At 42.8% G+C, this 18456-nt stretch overlaps 2 protein-coding genes across 2 annotated transcripts; both read right to left on the minus strand.

Annotated features, from left to right (window-relative positions):
• Positions 1 to 11088: 11088 nt before the first annotated feature.
• twist1a (twist family bHLH transcription factor 1a) lies at positions 11089 to 12677 on the minus strand. The gene is made up of 2 exons (XM_080516197.1): positions 11971 to 12677; positions 11089 to 11557 (listed from the first exon to the last, which is right to left on the minus strand). Exon 1 carries the CDS (start codon positions 12550 to 12552, stop codon positions 12004 to 12006), a length of 549 nt encoding a protein of 182 aa, XP_080372323.1. The 5' UTR covers positions 12553 to 12677; the 3' UTR covers positions 11089 to 11557; positions 11971 to 12003.
• A 2051-nt stretch (positions 12678 to 14728) lies between these two features.
• Positions 14729 to 15190, minus strand: LOC308145176 (uncharacterized protein; the record flags this gene model as incomplete). The annotated part of the gene is made up of 1 exon (XM_080516538.1): positions 14729 to 15190. The coding sequence occupies one exon, from the start codon at positions 15188 to 15190 to the stop codon at positions 14729 to 14731; it is 462 nt and encodes a 153-aa protein (XP_080372664.1).
• Positions 15191 to 18456: the final 3266 nt, after the last annotated feature.

Raw genomic sequence — 18456 nt, forward strand, 5'->3', positions numbered from 1 at the left:
ATATTTGTTTGAAGATAAGCCTCTCTGACACACTCATCAAATAAACAAGGGTGCTGTTTGATCACATGGTTGACCAATGGTTACCTGCCGTCCTGGTGATGATGCATTATTCAGTGCCTGAGTGGGACTTTCATTAACCTGAGCTCCACCTGACACTGGCTGGCACGGACACAAGCAGTGGAGGAATGGGGCAAAGAGCCAGAGACAAAAGAATCCCAGAGTGATTGTAAATTATTGTCAGCTACAATAGAGATGACTTTGTTTCTCTCGGTCATGATACCTGCGTCCAAGTGAACAGGGCCCCGGTTGACTTTCCCCGCAGGCAAGGAGGAAATGAAAGACACTTGCTCGGTCCCTCCTGTCCAGGAGACCGGGGTGCACACATCAGGCTTCCCATACTTTCAATGCCCAGGTGACCACAAAAGGCAGTTTCCCTGTCCTCTCATGTTTTGAGCGTCTTCGTATGTCTTCCTCTTTCTGTCTTCCTCTGTCAGCTGATGTCTCCCTCCCACAGGAACTTCCCAGGAAGGTTGTTAACATTAGACTTTACACCCACACTTCATGAGTTACCAGGCCGTAAGGAGCAAAGCATGTGACAAGCATATTGACGTGTGCATCAGTTTTGAAAGCAAGATGTATTTTGTCGCTTACGAGAGTTAAGCTCACACTGGGTTCGCCAGTTTTTCAACCTGATATGACCTGTCTGGGGCATTTATCATCAGTTCAAATATTTGAAACGTAACCCTCTCTGATGTCAAGCACTTCGAGGTGGAGAGTTTTCAGAAAGTCAAGTGAAATTATTATGTAATGCCATGTTAGTGCCACTAGATGTCACTATCAACCCATGTTTACCGCTTGGGAGACCGAGTCAGCGAAAACCTATCCCTGTACTGTACTAAGGTTTGATCTCATCTCTGTGACTATCGACGTTTGAAAAGGTGCAATAAATATATTCAGAGGTCACATAACTATGGTAATCATCTTGAGAAAAACAAAAGCAAAAAAAAAAAAAAGGTATTCAGAGGTAATAATAATAAAGTATTTACTTTGTAGGGCAAATTCAAATAGAAAGTTGCATGTTATGTAACTAAATGCAAGTTAGAAAGATGCGAGGGTTTCATTAGAATGTTCATTGCAAAAGTAATTGACTGTCTCACCTCCACAATGATTAGACCTTCAGCATGGTATTCCAGAGGATGTTTGTACACAAGTATCCCATTCATTGTAGGAGTTTGTTACTAACTGAACTGAAGTGATTTTGTACTCTGAAAAGTGATCTAAGGCACTAATCTTTACTTGATCTATCAACCTTCATGGGAAAGCTTGAGACCAAAGAGGCTCTTTGTAGAAGTATTTAATCCAACGATGCATTAGATGGTTTTACAGGACCACTTAATTTTCATGCTGTCACTGTAAATAAGAAAACACCGTTTTAATGGATTTCAATTTGTTTTTTGTGAAGTAATAAAGTTCTGTGGATGAGAAATTCAAGATTATTTCATTATTTAAAGGATTAACCATTTGGTCTGTTTCATGGGACAACAAGTGGCCTGAGGCATCGCGTCCATGGTGCTTTGGGCAGGAGGCAAAGGATCGGTGTGTCATAGTTCAGAGGTTGAAAGGTGGAATGTGATTGCCAGTGGTCATTCAACAATTAAAGGAAATGCATAATAAAGCATCGTACCCTTAGAAAAATGAATTGTCCATCCCTGATTGTGAGGATTCAACCTTTAAAACGACACAAATCACTTGCTTTCCATCTGAAGTGGTTCACCTCATTGAATAAGTTTACTTTAAGCATACATTTAGTAAAAAAAAAAAAAAAAGATACATTTATTGATATAGAAGACAATACAAACCTTTCGGTAGAAGTAAAAGCTGTAGATCCCCATTGCATTTTTAAAGAATTAAGTCAAATCTTCATCTCTGTTGTTGTTAAAACTAAAGATTAAGCTATTGTTAATTCCATGTTTGAGCAATGATCAAATTTGTGCGAACCACCAAACAAAACACCCCCTCATTGTTGCATTGTGAGTGTCCACACTCTAGAATCGTTCCAAAAATATAAAATATGCTACATATGAGGTGAAATACAGCATTCTAATTGAAGGATGTATCACCTCTTCAGTTGTTATTTATGTGACACTGTCCTCCATGTATTGCCATCTCCTGTCACCTGTGGTCAACTGGGTGACACGAGGCATATTAGGGGTGACACTGGCTAAATGTTTGCAGATGAGGGCTCCCAATATTTAATCACCATGGTAATAAGGGTCACCAGGGTGGGCCAGTGGGCCAAGCAGCCTAAGGGTGGTATGGGGGAAAAGATGTTTATTTCCAAATCCGATTGTGGGTATGTGAGTGCACGCGCAAGGTTGAGTGTGCGTGCAGATGTGTGTCTGCCCTCGATTGTCTCCTCGCCATTTGCCTGAGGGGAAAGTGTGCTTGGTCACTGCTCTTCCAAACTTCACTTAACACGGCCCTCTACCCCCTGACCTCAGCACAAAACACACAACAGTCGCAGTATTGGCCAGACGAGGAGCCGGGATGCAGGGCGGCTCTCTCGCTGGTGCTGTGTGCACATTCCCCTGGTACAAAAGTTGCCTGGTCACACAAGCACAGTGTAAGTTGAATAGTTTACCGTCCTTGTGGTGGAGATATTTCTCACTGATTAACACTGGGTTTGACATAAAGAAAGATTTATAGGTCACATGCTGCTTCAGCATAGATTGTAGATTCCAAAATTCTATTAGAGGTCCAAATATTGGATAATCACAGAAATGTTTGCAATGATAAAAAAGAGTGCCGCTAATGATTTTTATTATTGTCATTGCACTCTGATTTATGAGTTTCAGAACAAAACAAGGTAAGTTTGACACATTGATTTAGCAAGTGTTAGTGAGTAAACCTGAACAGAGTCCCACTTCCCACGGTTTCTTAAGGATCCTACACAAACAAACAGGAATATTGAGTGATTTAACCACAAACTTTGTCAATAAAGGAACAAAATTTTAGCCACCTGAGTAACATCCACAATTTTACATTTGTATCTTATTCTAAAGAAATGAACAAATGTTGATGGTTTTATCCCATCAACTCTTGTTGATTTTGTTGGAAAAGCAGACACATTTCATACGAGTGAGGCTGAAGTGATGGAGGAGTCAAACATAGATGGAGTTGAAAAAAGTTTCTTCCTGTGACAGTCTTTTGACTTGAATAAAAAAACAGTAAACTATGAGCTCCCATGTCTGTGCAAGGCATTGTACACAGGACACCAGTGCAACCTTTCACACATATTCCCAGTGCTTTTACAAAATCACATTTGAGGTGCTTATAATGTATTATATGGTCATATGATGGTACTTAATGTCATGTAGCAAAGGTTTTACAGATGTACATTGAGAAATGTGTCTAGTTTAGAGCCTTTTCAAGTTTGAAATTGGTCAGTGCAATGCCCCCAACATACAGTAACAGTCTAAATTATGCATACATTCGTTTGATACTGACTTTTAAGCATTGAACACTCGCCAATAATGCTCTGAAATGGCTGTTTCAATGATTTCCCTATGAGAGCTTGATGAAAATGATAAGAGATGATTGAAAATGATAAAACAAAACCAATGTCCAAACTAAACAAAAGTCAAGCAAAACCTGAAGTGAATCCAAGCAATTGTAAGGCAGGTGACATTAGGCTGGAGCAGAGATGCAGGATTTAATGGAAAGAATTGAACAGACAAGCTTTGTATCCACCAAAAAAGTGGTGAGATCACTCCAATGAGGTTTTACAGTTTAAATCATCTACATTTTGTGTCAAACTGAGTGTTTTCATTGTTTTTATTCCCCGTCCCAATGATATCAAAACAAAATGACGATTCCTATTTTCTCCATCAGACAGTTGAATTTATTTGACAAAAACATTACAGCAAAGGCAGATAAGGTACATATGGTGGAGATAGGGTAGATCTGTTTTCACTCTTCAAAAAGATTTGAAATAAACCTGCTTTTCATCCATTTAGGAAATTCCACAAAAGTGTTGTGGGGATAGTGTGGGTAGGAATACCACAAGTCTTCAGGGAACACCGCTGGAGAATATTTCCCGGAATTTAGAGGCCTGTACAACCGCAGCAGCAGCTCGTTTTTGAGCCGGGACTGAGCTCAGTTTGAGATAACGCAGGTAGCAGAGGGCTTTCTGTCTCAATGACTGTTCCTCTCTGGAGGACCAGAAATGAAAACAATAAATGGAGAGAAGAAGACAACATGGGAGGAGGAGAATATAGCTGACAAGAAGGGGGAAAAAAAAAAATGCATTTTTCAAATGGTGAATAATTTGTACCCCCTGACATGATGCTGCGCAGGACCGTTTCCTGTGGCTCAGGTTTCAGTGTGTGTGAGTGTAAATGTGCTGCTGGGGGAGGGTCCACTTCCTGCACCAACTCCTGATTTTGGGGGCCATTGGTTTGAGGAAATGTTAGACAGAATATAAAGAAAAAAGCAGGAGCTCTGAAAAGATTTGTCAAAAAAAATCATTAGTATTTGAAGTCGAGGTTTGTAAATCTGGGTAGTAAACGAACAGAGGCAGTCAGCAGTTAGAATAATTGAACTTTGGCAATAGAAATGCCGGAACTCCTTCTTCCTCGGTCATTCAACAGAAGACCCAGAACTTTCAGATGTAAATGACTCAAATCACATATTATGTGGCTGGATAACATAGTAGATCAGTATAAATTACTTGCTTGTCTATGCCAGTAAGAAAATGGTTTGATGTAGGTATATGTGGGTCCTGCATCAGCAAAACCAGGGCACTAGATTTGGGAAATGTTTGTGTGTTTGTCACCTGACAAATTAAAAGGCTAATACTATCACTACATCCTGTACACTGTTCAAGCCAAACAATATTTGAAAAATGTTTTCAAGTTAATCACATCAACCAGGCCAAGAGATGTAATATGCCTATAAAGAAACGTAGCAAAGCATAATGATGCATTTTTCATTCTGCCCAAGCAACAGCTGTTTTAATTTGTTGGTATTTAAGAGTCCCTTTAATTGCCACAAAACTTACCATTGTTAGTTTGAAAGAAATGTGAGTGTTACTTGTCATTTGTTTTTGTTTTTTTTGCAGGGTTCTACTGTTTTTAATTGATCAGATATTATATTAAAGAGTATGCCTTCTAACGTGCATTTGTTTCCATTTAGGACAAATCCTTGTGCTCTTGGTACAGCGTACAGGTGCTGATTATGTGTGTGGCCTCAGGTCGTGTTAATGGTCAGTTACAAGCTAAATAACCCTGTTGACATTGTCTTTTCCCTCCCTTTAAATTTACATCAGGCCCACACTTTAATAGCAGATTCGATCTCCCTTTGGTGCTTTTCTGAATAACCTCTGTTTATCTAAAAGCTATGCAGCCAAGATTTTACCACAGTCAAGTTGTTTTAATGTGTAAGGTGCTTCCTCTCAGATGTGCAACACATTAGTATGTTCTGTGTTGTGTTTTAGCACATTTTGCCCTTGTACTTTGTGTGTGTGTGTGTGTGTGTGTGTGTGTGTGTGTGTGTGTGTGTGTGTGTGTGTGTGTGTGTGTGTGTGTGTGTGTGTGTGTGTGTGTGTGTGTGTGTGTGTGTGTGTGTGTGTGTGTGTGTGTGTGTGTGTGTGTGTGTGTGTGTGTCTCTCTCTCTCTCCCACTTGAGACCTGGCAGTGTCTGCTCTGAGGTTTCTGTGGCTGCAGGTAGCGGACCTGTTCACTTTAACACTGTACCTCTAATGGGCTCCAGATGATCCAACTATTTATAACTTTCCCACAAGCATGCGCACACACATGCATACACACACACGCGCACACACACACACACACACACACACACACACACACACACACACACACACACACACACACACACACACACACACACACACACACACACACACACACAGCTCTTGAGATCACTTTGCTGAAAACACACACGTGCAGGCACACAAATACAATTGCAGCAACATCTCTCTATATGTTTACACTCCCCTGCATTAGAAAACTTAATTTTACCTCTTTAAGAAAGAGTTTGTCACTTCAGACTTTCCTTTCAGGAGACTCAGTCTGCAGGTTATGTGTATTGGTGTGTCTGCATGTGCATGAGAACGAGTTCAGGAGCTGGCACTGAGCTTTACCGGGCAGCCGGGGGAAGAAAGTTATGGGGCATTTTGGCCAGTTTTACAGGACTTGAAAAAACATGCAAATGGTTCATATGACACCAAATGCCAAGCTTATAAAATCACACAACCAACACCTTCGTAGACAGAAAAGAAAGTGAGACACAGACAAGAAACACCACCCAGAAAAGCAAATATAGTGTTCTAATATTACACTTTTGGCATAGCAAGACATAAAGATAAAGAAAATCCCCTGAAATGTACACGTACACTCTGGGCACAATTGGCCCAAAAATGAAGGCCAACAGTAATCACTGCATCAGCAAGACTTTGTTTTCCTTCAGTCGTGGCATCTCTTCCTTTGTCTCAGTGCGGTTTTCTTCACTTCTTCAACTACATTCACACGCTTCAGTGTTGCACATTGACTGAACAACAGTGTGGCTTCATGTGTGTTTTTGCATTCGCTCGCTGAGATAAATAACAAGGAGCGAGAGGGAGTGAGTTCGAAACAGTTGGAGGAAATGAGAGGGGAATTATTAAACAGAGCGAGGGAGATTCTTATGATAGATAAAAGAGGTTGGGTTAGAGATGAGGAGGGGGCGGGCGGGAGGAGGGGTGGAGAGGGAATTGGGCTGGGAAAAATAGAGTAGGAATGAGGTGGAAAGACACAAACCACCTCAAAAGTAATGAGAGTGTGGCTGAGGAGATAGAAATACGTAAAGAGGACGAAAGAGAGAGAGAGAGAGAGAGAGAGAGAGAGAGAGAGAGAGAGACCACCCCACAGTTACCAACAGAGGGAAGGCTGCAGATTTTAATGTCTATTTCTCTCCCAGCTCCCCTCAGACCAACATGGAGGCCAAAGTCACTTCTGCTGCCAAGTCATCCCTCACTCTGCCCTCATGCACTCATGCATGTGTGTGCGTGCGTGCATGCGTGTGTGTGTGTGTAAGTGTGTGTGCGTGTATGTATGTGTGCAGACTCACTAATGACAGGAGCCCCCTCACCGCCACTAAAATACAGTTGTGCTCCGCTTGCTGCTTTCAATGGAGCAAACTCAAAGGTTTTGCATCATCCAAATGATGCAACAATTTGTTTGTGAGCCTGTGTGCATCAGATGGATCTCATTCTCTACAAACGGAGTCAAAACAATCCTCTGTTAACACAACAAGGAAGCTTACATTTCCCCACTGAAAGCCACATTCTCATCAGTGTGAATGGACCTAAGTTGGGTCAAACAATGCCCTCTCTCTCTCTCTCTCTCGTTTTCTCTCTCTCTCTCTCTCTCTCTCTCTCTCTCTGTGGAAATCACACACGGTGCGTTATGTGTGACCTGGGGCTTTTCCATCCCGATAGCCCGTAGATCTTTGCAAGATAAGAAACCAGTGTGGTTTTATAAGGTAAACACAGTAAAGCCCCTTTAACCTTCATCAACAGACCCCCTAAAGTTCCCTGTTTTCAGCCAGCATTAATCATTTCAGAAAGCTTAAATTTAATAAAGGATCTTTGTATAGGGTGCAGTAAATTAGGTTAGGAGAAGGAGCCTATGTGTTTGAATGAGCCGTGCCAGTCTTTGATAAAGCGCCTATGTTTATATTTGTAAAGCGGGGGCCACTGTGATATTGTCTGGTATGTGGGGAGTTATAAGAGGCTTGTGTTTAACTCAATCTGCAAGATAAACAGCCTCGGGCAGGAGAGCCGAGAAGAATCATATAAGTTTTTTCGCCTCTTTCCGGAATTCTCTTCCTTTTTTTTTTTCCACCATTTTATCAGCTTGTTCATTTTTTAACCCTCCACACAAAACTCCTCTGAGTTGACGTCCAAGTAGCTGACAAGCATTAGTGAGGGGACATTTTGTGGAGGTGAATGTGGTGGCTCGCGGTCCAGCTGGGGGTCACCCCGCTGTGGGGACGAGGTCAGTCTCAGGGGTCATGGGTCAAATCTGATGGGCGCTGTTGGCACCGACCTCAGGGAATGTGTGCTCATTATGTGGTCCCAACTTCCTCTGTCACTCTGCTGCCACTGTTAAAACAATAATACTCTCATTATATTCTCAACCTGAGAGATTTATGACGTTTCTGCACCTAAAATCACCAAACTTTCAGCCAAAAAGGTTTTGTAAAGCTTAAAACTGATACAAAGTCCCAACACTTTTATGAGCTGAGCTCCGCGGCTTACCATTATGTAACAATCTTTCATAAGACCTTCCTTCATCCTATAACCACCCACACTTTTAGATTTTAACACTGAAAGAACCTCAAATCTGATCCTCCCCACGGGTAGTGGAGTTAATTTTTTTTCCATCTTTAGAAATCGCCCTCAAGAGACAAACAACTACACAATCTATACGCCTATATTTCTCTGCTTTCAACAAGTGAATGTAACTTTATTTGAAAAAGTTAGTGGAAAAATACTTTTAAAAGACAAGTGGAAAAAAAATGACATCGTATATCTTTCATGACATATAGAATAATATACTCATGGATGGTCTGATTCTTGAATCATAGAAATAAAACCAGGAGTGTGATATAGAAGATGGAGAATTTAGAAAAAAGTCTGATAAAAAAAAAATAATCTAAAAATGCTCAGTTTATTTCGTTTCAGGTCAGATAATATCCTATAGGATGATTATCTTGATATGAGCTTGTATAAATTGAAAGCTACAGACCACAAGCGGAAAAAAAAGGCTGTCACACAGGCACACAAACGCACGCAGTCGTGCACATGCACACACATGCATAGCCTATATACACTTACACCTATACACACAAACTGCTTCAGGTTGAGATGAAACACAGATAATTAGCTCTAATGGAAACCAGACTTCTAAATCAAGTCTCTCTCTCTCTCTCTCTCTCTCTCTCTCTCTCTCTCTCTCTCTCTCTCTCTCTCTCTCTCTCTCCCTCTCCCCGTCTGTCTCAGCCTGACTTCCTCTCCCCCCTTTTTGGTTTTGTGGTGTTGAGGGTTAATGTAAACCAGGGCTTGTTACCCCATAATGGAGAACTTCAGAGGGAGATGGAAGTGAGCCAGACACAACGCTGAAGGACGTAAAAAGAGACAGGTTGACTTCTGTTATAGTGTTTAAAAAAAAATAAAAAATCAAGAAGTTTGGCTTGATTTCTATACACAAAGAGTCAAAACTCGGTGTGTCAGAGGATCTATTGGGTCTGGCATCATTCAGTTACACACACAGGCCTGCACCTTTTGGCTTTTCGATCAGTTAAAGGACTGAAGACCCCAAACGAGGAGATATAAACTGTGATTAATGAGCAGGAGAGTGTGTGCATGTCAGTCATCAAAGAGTCTATAAATCATAGCACACTTAAAACTCGAGAGCCAGATTCCTTCACACTGATAACAAGCGGTCATCCCATTACTTTCAAACATCAAAGGCGGGCAGAAGCTGAGTTGCAGGAGCCGTCTTCCCTTTCTTTCTCTTCCCTCTGTGGAATGTATTTTGCTGTTTGGTAGGCGTGAGAAATCTCCCTGTGTGTGTGTATAACCTATATGTGTTTGTGTGTGTGTGTGTGTGTGTGTGTGTGTGTATGTGTGTGTGTGTGTGTGTGTGTGTGTGTGTGTGTGTGTGTGTGTGTGTGTGTGTGTGTGTGTGTGTGTGTATGTGTGTGTGTGTGTGTGTGTGTGTGGTTGTGTTTTGAAGCCTCAGAGGTGACATTCCTCCGTGTCAGAGCAACAGCCTCAAGTTTAAGATAACACGGCCACGGTGATCTGAGGGTGGGAATCGATTCCCCCCGTCGGCCGGCGGGGGCTTCAGGTCAGAGCTGATGGCTTTACCTTCCGCACGCAACCCGTGATGCAAAAACACCGTAATGCTGCCATAATCATCTCTTAACAACCCTTTGGAGACTCGTGGCAGTCTCCACAGTGAGCGTGCATTGACGTCAGCACCTTTCATCTTTATAACAGACTCTTTTTAAAAGCTCAGTTCTCCTCTAACTTGATTTTATTTGAAATAGCCGCTTTGGAAAGTTTATACAGGACTCTTATATTCATAAGACAATGTATAAGATGGTCTCTTCAATAAATAGAATGTAAAATTGCCATTCCAAACAACATTATTCGACATAGAAGAAACTAATGTTTGATATTCTTTGTTTATTGTCTGTTCAGTGGGACATAAAGTGACAGAAATGTGTAATGCTACACAAAATCAGTCCCTGTTTAAGAAATAATTGTGTTTGTGCTGTGAATGAAAATTAGGCATTGCATTTTTCAAAGAATTTGGAGAAACAGTGGTAAATCAAAGTAACATAATTGCATTATGCAGCAACTTGAAATGTTCAATTCCAGTCTACAGCTATATAATTTGTTTCATTATCTCTTCTGTTCCCATAGGCCACTCTTAAATGGACAATGCCGGTCATTCATGGTGTCTTTATGTGGATAGCCACATCATTTTCCCCAGATTTGCCGTCGCATGCAATTACACGGCCTATAAGTTTGCATTATGAACCGTGCCCACCCCATTTATCTGTCAAAGCTCGAGGTGAGACCGCTGTAGCACCTGCAGGAGACTCCCATGCTGACCTGTGGCTCAGCAGACATCTGGGAATATCATGCATGCCTCCCACAGCTCCAAATTCACCTTGTTCAAACAGACCACCAGCTAATTATGGCTTTCCCAGATCCCTGAGCTCAAGAAATCACTGCAGAGTAACCCACCACGATGAAATGTTTTCTTTTGTGCCTTGCACTGTGGCTTAGTTAACTTGAAATTCACCCGCAACCAATGAAAATAAACTCACTGCTCAGGCTCAAAGTACTTAGACCATGAAAGATGAGTTTGTTTTTCAAAAATTTCAGGTATTAAAAAGAGTTAATGTGCAAAAATTCACTCATAACTTTGGCTCAATCTCTGTTGATAAAGACTCAGGCAAGCAATTGAATGAATATCCAGACAATTTGGAAGAATGAAAGATACCTTCATTTTTTTATTCAAGATATTACCAAATATTTACAAGACTTCTAATGCTCAGACTGTTATTCCCTTCAGAAATCTGTAATGTCACATAAATAAATAGCTTTTATTTGAGAGAAGGAAAGGAATTTAGAGCGTGTGTAGAAAAATAAATACAAAAAGACTTCTTTTTCTGTGAAACACCATCACAGGGAATGTGGAATGAATTGTCATTTTTTTTCTCCTCTTGTTTCAAAACAGAGCAGTTCTCCACTGCTCCTTTTGTTTTCACAACATTCATAGTCGCAGTGGTCTGTCTTCATATCCGTCCTGTCTGTCCTAAGTGCTCCTTTGCAAACTTTACAGTCCTTGCAAAGGAAAATATGCTGCTTTCCTCTGAGGCCTGAAGCACCATGGCTAAGTTCAAGACTCCGCCGCACTCATGCCTCTTTCAGGCTATATGAGGAATTTGTCTTTTCCACTGGTTCTTCAGTTAAGACAATCTGTGGAAGAAACAATCATGAAGTTTAAACAAACATCATAAAATATGTATTTACTGTCTTCTAACACATATGCAGGCTACTTGTGTAGCAACCAAACTGATGTATACATTCAACAAAACAGGCGCTTTCCTGAACAACAACAAGTCGCCCCACAAGATTTGTTGATGCACATTCTGTGCCTTTCTGTTTTTACTTGCAATGTGCCTAAATTGAGATTTAAAATTCCCTGTGCTCACGAATTAATGACAGAATCAAACTGACTTGGTGGAAAAGTGTAGCAAAGAGAGCAGTTAGAGCATCTCTTTTGTAACATTGTACCAGTATTATTACTCTGTATCTGCAGCCTGTGCGTAAAATGCGCACGGTATAATTTTGGCACAGTCCCAACAAAAAGTGAAAGGAGCTCAGCGTACCGTGCTGTCCCATCAGCAGCAGCTCTGGACTTGCTAGTGGGAAGTGGTGGACGAGGACCACGCGCCCCCCATCCTCCAGACCGAAAACGCGTAGCTCAGGCGTTCGTGCGCCACGTAGGTGCAACTGGCTCCTCGCGCGTCCAGCTCGTCGCTCTGTAGAACTTGACAGAGGAAGTCGATGTACCGGGCCGCGAGCTTCAACGTCTGGATCTTGCTGAGTTTGTCAGACGGGAGGGTGGGAATGATCTTACGTAACGACGTGAATGCCTCGTTGAGGGACTGCGTGCGTTGCCGCTCACGGATGTTGGCCATCACGCGTTGCGTCTGCAGGTCATCGAAGGAGCGCGCGGGACTGCTGCTGGCCTCGCTGGCTCCGCTGCCCGTACTGCCGCCTCCTATGTCACAACTCTTCCTGCATTTCTTCTTCTCTGAAGTTGGACTCGCCACTTCTCCCTCGTCCTCATCGGCTGTACTCCTCCGCGTTGAGCGTCTCTTGCGCGCGCCTCTCCGAGGCAGCTGACGGTCGGTCTCCTCCTCGCTGTTGCCCGCACTGTCCATTGGGGAGGAGTCGTCTTCTCGCATCGCCCTCGAGAAAAAACCGTCAGTGGCCTGCTGGACAGTTTTAACCCCTGACCCAAATCCACTGAAGTGGGTACAACATCAACAAACACGATAGGTAAGGAGTGCGGCCTGCAGTGAGTGTGGGCTGGTATTACGGTAAACCTGGTGCGCCACGGAAGAGGAGAGGTGTCTGCCAGACTGGGACGACCCGAGTTCTTATAGCGGCGAGCGGGCAGGAGGATTTTGGGGCGCGCTGTGATTGGGCGAGGAGAATGTAACATAATACTGCAGGAGAAGGAGAGCTATAATATTAGGCACAGCGTTTAAGACGTGCAGGATTCTTTATATAAGATTGAGGGGATGTCGGGGTAGTCTGAGGTTTGTGCAACCACTATAAAAACCTCTCTTCAGGATTAATTATTTTCTCTCTTCTCCATCCCACATTTGTGCAATATTTAACTTCTTAATTTATAATCTAGCTGGGCTCCTGGAATCTCTTTTGAAATAAATCAGCTTGTGCTTGGAATTTTTACTTTACATTCATATTATTTATAACGGAATGTTTCACTTTAGTGCTTAAATCGCTGTTTGTATTTTCGGATATAGTTTTGTCTGTGTTCTAAAGCAATTTAATGACTTAATTATCCAAATAAGAATAAAGACTGCCCAACGTTTACTTGTTTTTACAGTTACCTCCTTTCTCCTATAAGGACCTGTCCTCGCATTTATATTTTCGTCACTGAAAATAAATCAAACACATCTCAGAATCTCCTCCATGAGTCCTCGTTAGATCTATAGTGTCTTTGTTTTTGCCGTCTCAGATGGGAGCAGCGGTGATGGTGAAAAACATCAGACCTACTGAAACACAGGAGGAGGCTGTCACAGCAGGAGGCCGCTCCTCGTATAGGCAGGCCTAGGTGTTTATTTTCCCGTCAGCAGCCCCGCAATGAGGTATGCACTTAAATGAGCCCGACTCCCGCAGGGATCTCGGCACCTCGGCTCAGGTTTAAAAGACGATCCGTCGCAGGGAGCTCGCAGGGCGGATCCGTGCGCACAGCGGGGTCGCTAAGGGCGGTGTACCTCTGGAGCTCAATGCAGATAAAGACGAGAGAGAGAGAGAGAGAGAGAGAGAGAGAGAGAGAGAGAGAGAGAGAGAGAGAGAGAGAGAGAGAGAGAGAGAGAGAGAGAGAGAGAGAGAGAGAGAGAGAGAGAGAGAGAGAGAGAGAGAGAGAGAGAGAGAGAGATTGCCCTATCGCAATTTGTGGCAACTTTCGGAGGTCTGTTGTGTAAATGATAAAAGTGGCGGCGTCTCATCAGGAGGAGAGGAGGGGGAGGTGGATGGCACACGAGTGGGGCGGGAGGCCTCTTCTCATAGAAACAGTGTCATCATGGGCCAGGTTAATGTCCGTCTTTTGTTTTTGTGAGGGATCTGTCGTGCAGTTTTGGTCTCACACCCATCGCTGTATATCGCCGACTCAGTTTGGTCCCGGGTGTTAAAAGGGTTCACACAGAGCTTTGGATTTAGGATTCTTCAGTTTGGGAGGGAAAACTCCTGTAACTCTCCTCCTTGTCACACCTGTTTGAAGTGGGCAGTCGGCCAGGTGAGGCGTGCGGCTGCTCTCCAAGGTGCTGAAAAACACACAGCTTCCAGTCTTCATTGCATCCTCAGTCAGATTTTTTTTTTTTTAAATGTTATCGGTGGACTCGGCTTTCGTTTCAGACGTAGCTAACAGCCTAAATACATTTAAATCGCTCAATAAAATACACGCACGCAGCATAACAACACTTATTTGGCATGATTTTGGGAGTTTATTTCGGCCACTGGAGCCACATTCATTCCACATACTGCTTTATCCACCGTCCCGTGGTGGATCGGAGTCAATCCAGCTGACTATGGGCGAGTTACATTTAAACATTAAATATTTCGGTCTCGACGTTCTCGGCTCCACAATGCTCGAACAGATATATACATTTTATTTTATTATTGGTTAGGCAGTTTTTTTTTTTTTAACATGCTTTATCAACGGTGGAAATTATTCGCGCGTGTTTCTTCAAGGTTTTTGTTCTGTTCATTTTCATGCGTAAAAAGCCAGTTTGGATGGAGACGACAAGAAATTAAAATCCAACCATGTTTGTGCAAAGTGCAGACCAACTGCGCGGGCTCCTCGAAATAAAGTTTGTACTGAGCTGTTCTGTCTCAGGTGTTTTCCAGCAGGTCCGTCATGAAGGAGATGTAGACGATGGCGAGGCGCAGAGTCTCGATACGCGACAGCCTCTTCTCGTAGGCAAACGTGGGAACTTTTCTCCTCAGTTCATCGAACGCCTCGTTCAAGCTGAACATCCGTTTTCTTTCCCGCACATTGGCCGCCTGCCGCTGGACCACGGTGATGATCCTCCTCCGTTTCGACTTGGAGTGCCCGTGCATCGCGCGGCTGTAGAACCTCGGAGGCTCCACCACCATGCGCTCTTGGTGCACGTCGTCCTCCAAGCTGCTACTCCAGGACAGGTCGTTTAGATGCGCCTGGCTGTCAGGACTGGATGGGATATCATTCCCCTGCTGCTTCGGTGGCAAGGCGTACTTACCACGAAACCCCATTAGGTCCACGTCAGTGACAAAGTTTATTAAAGTTGGATCCATTAAGTGGCCTTGCGTCTCCATATTCAGTCCCAAGATGCTGGTTTGTTGAGATTAGTCCAATTTTGTATTCCCAGTAGGAAAATCTGCTCCAAAGCTTTCAGACTGGCTCAAACAGTTCATCTGACACTGAAACCAATGCAGAGGAGCATTTCAAGTCAGTCCAACTTTCTCCAAATCCGGTCAGTGCACAGCGGGGTCAGATCCTATTTGGCTCACATCCATGGGCCTTTCCTGCTGTTTTAATAAGCCCCCCAAACCACCTTGCAGTGTGGCATCTTTTAAATCTGCTGGAGCTCTAAATTGGCTCCATTTCTGCTGTTAGTCCGCTGATGAGTGGGTTGCAAGTGGCTTAAGAAGGGGAAGAGGAAGCTGAAGGGCCCTGCCAATTGATGTGCTGTCCTCATGGAGGCCCTTAATGAGCTTCTGAAGAACAGAAGCTCTTGACAGAGGGTCACACAGTCGTGTTTGCACTCTCCGCTCTGCCTCAGAGGCTAAATAATGACACTTTTATCACTTAAACCAGCCAGGAGAAGACCAAATAGGACATTCCCTAACAGTCACTACACACCACAAGCTTTTCTGTTGCAAATTAAAGCAAATAACTGTCCGTTCCCATGGCAGGCCAGTATCCACAACGCAGGGAAGGAACCGCTGGTAAAGCAGGCAGCCTCAGTCATCTGATAAGCGAGATAACCTGGCCTTTACTATAAGAAAATACTGCAAGTTTTTCTATCGTGCATTTAAAGTAAAAGGTAATTTGTTAGTGCCACTCACGAATAATGAAACCACATCCCTAAACATTATTTTGTATTGATTGTTTGACATGCACTTTTAGTACAATGTCCAGACACTGATTTTTCACAATTTGTGTATGACCATGTTTTTCGTCCTTTATTCAAAGGCTAAAATAGACTTTTTCCCGAGATTTGCATTGGGAATTACAAGCCAATTAACTTATAATCTCTCAACATTTCTCAACAGTAAAACAAAACTTTCATTTGAGCCATTACATTTCAACTACATCATCCGTGACTTGTGTCCTCCTTTTTAAGCAGGTGTTTGCTTTTATTTTAATGTGGGACAGGTGCATTGAGTGAAAAATATGTGTGCTACAGCTGTGCTTTTGCACATCTGCTCAGGATTCTGGCACCAGTTAAAAACTTAACTGAAAACTTGTGTATGAGAGTGAGCCAAACGTTTGTAACCCAGTTCCAGTAATTTGCCAATTTTAGTCTGTTAATTCCAAATATTTCCCTCAAGAAGCAGAGGTGGAAACAATCCTGATCACAAGCTCTCGAGTATAATTACTGCTAGAATTGTACTCAATTACAAAAGCAAAGTGAAACATAAAATTTGAAAGTGTTCTTTTCATTAATCTCTCAATTATTAAAACCACATTTAACTGCATTTACAAAAGTCGACACTTTTCAATTTAATTTACCTTTATGAATATCTTAGTTTAAGGTACATTTCAGATAAAAAAAAAACAACAAAAAATGCTATGCTGAGGAAATTTGTTTGTTAAAAGAGTATACAAAAATGTAATTAAATATCAATGGAATTATGAGCCACATTAGCAAAGTACCCTAAAAAATCTCACTGAATCATAGTGTATGTTACTCCAATTTGCTATTTCCACCTGTATCAAAAAGGCAGAACTACTTTTTTGCAATTTGAGTACAACCATCTCTAGAAAAAGCTGTGAAGAAGATGTGAGGCGAAGCATCCTCATGAAGCTAAAGTATTCTCGCTGTTGTGACCATGATGACTGAGAGGCTTCATGGTGTCCTGTATTCCTGAGTCATTATTCTAAATACACACGTTCATCACATGAATGCATCATTTTTCTGACTTGTGTACACCCTCTATCATCTCCATCTCCCTCGGCTGCCTCCTCTTCCTCTCGCTCTTATGTTTTCCTGGCAGGCGGATAAACATGATGAGACATTCCTCCGGTCGCCGTGGAAACGCTGAGAAAGCACAGCTGGGGCGGGAGAATATGAGGTAATCTCACCCCGGGGCTGCTTAGTAAATATTGGTCTTAAATAAGGAGTAAAACCCCAAAAGACACACACACACACACACACACACACACACACACACACACACACACACACACACACACACACACACACACACACACACACACACACACACACACACACACACACACACACACACACACACACACACACACACACGCTCACCTTCAGGGGTTTGTCCCAATTTAGTCTGAGTCAGGACAGACCTTCACACAGACACTCATAATAGCCCATTTCCTGATCTGCTCTGTTATTATTTGTTACACAAAGTGAAATTAATGATAGTTTGTGGTGTGACTCAGTGTTTATGGAAGTAAACAGTGGAGGGTTGAGAGCTACAAACACAGCGTGAAACCCAAACCTCTTCATAAAGTGAGTGTTCGTCGGTCACAGGAGGTGAATCTTCAGCGTTACATTGAAACGTTTTGATTCTGTGCTTGTGAAAGTACAGCGCTCTACAAACAATGGGGATGCAATAACAGCTTGTGGATGTTTATGTCAAAGCTGAACATTCTGCATTAGAAGAATGTATATCGAGTGACTCTCTGCAAACAACAAATACATTGCAGTGTTTAGAAGTGCAAGCCAGCTTTTAAGGGAAACATCTTGTTTTCTGTGGCTTGGAAAAGATCCTTTCACAAATGTCACATGGCCAAGGCTGAGGGAGGGGGGGGAGAGATATTTTTAAATGTGCTTTCACAATTTTTACGCAGGGTATCTCTCACGTATTTGTGTTTAAAGACAGAACAGCATGTGTCCGCTGGGCCGCTGCAGAGCAGCCGGGGCTGTTCTCACCATGTAAATCTGCCTCGGCGCTCCTCCTCTGGCTCCGTCCTCAGTGAGCTCCAAGCATGCGGCCAAATCTCGCCCACTACTCCTGTAAATCTGAAACTAGACACTCCTCTCCCCTTTGGTTTCTTTCTGTCTCCCTCCTTGATGCTGTCTCCTCCCCAGGCTTTCTTTCTCCAAGCTGCCTCTCACCACACCTCATTTTCATTGCTCCACAGCGGATTGACCTGAATACCATCCATCCTTTCTCTTTCATTCTTTCATTCTTTCTTTCTTTCTTTCTTTCTCTTTCCAGGTTTCTCTGATACGTGGAGAAGCACATCACAATTTTGGAAACCGGAGAAGGGAGGGAGTCGGATAGATAGAGAGGGAGTGAGGAAGATGTGTTTAACTCCTGACCTGTCCTCCTCTTCTTCATTGTGTCACTCTGACTCTCTCCTGCTCCTTCTTCCTCTC

This window comes from Blennius ocellaris (genome assembly GCF_963422515.1).
Source record: "Blennius ocellaris genome assembly, chromosome: 20".
Taxonomy (NCBI): domain Eukaryota; kingdom Metazoa; phylum Chordata; class Actinopteri; order Blenniiformes; family Blenniidae; genus Blennius; species Blennius ocellaris.

Bases quoted from the DNA above. Each gene is read 5' to 3' on its own strand.
- twist1a (XM_080516197.1), bottom strand. From the start codon at position 12,552: ATGCGAGAAGACGACTCCTCCCCAATGGACAGTGCGGGCAACAGCGAG.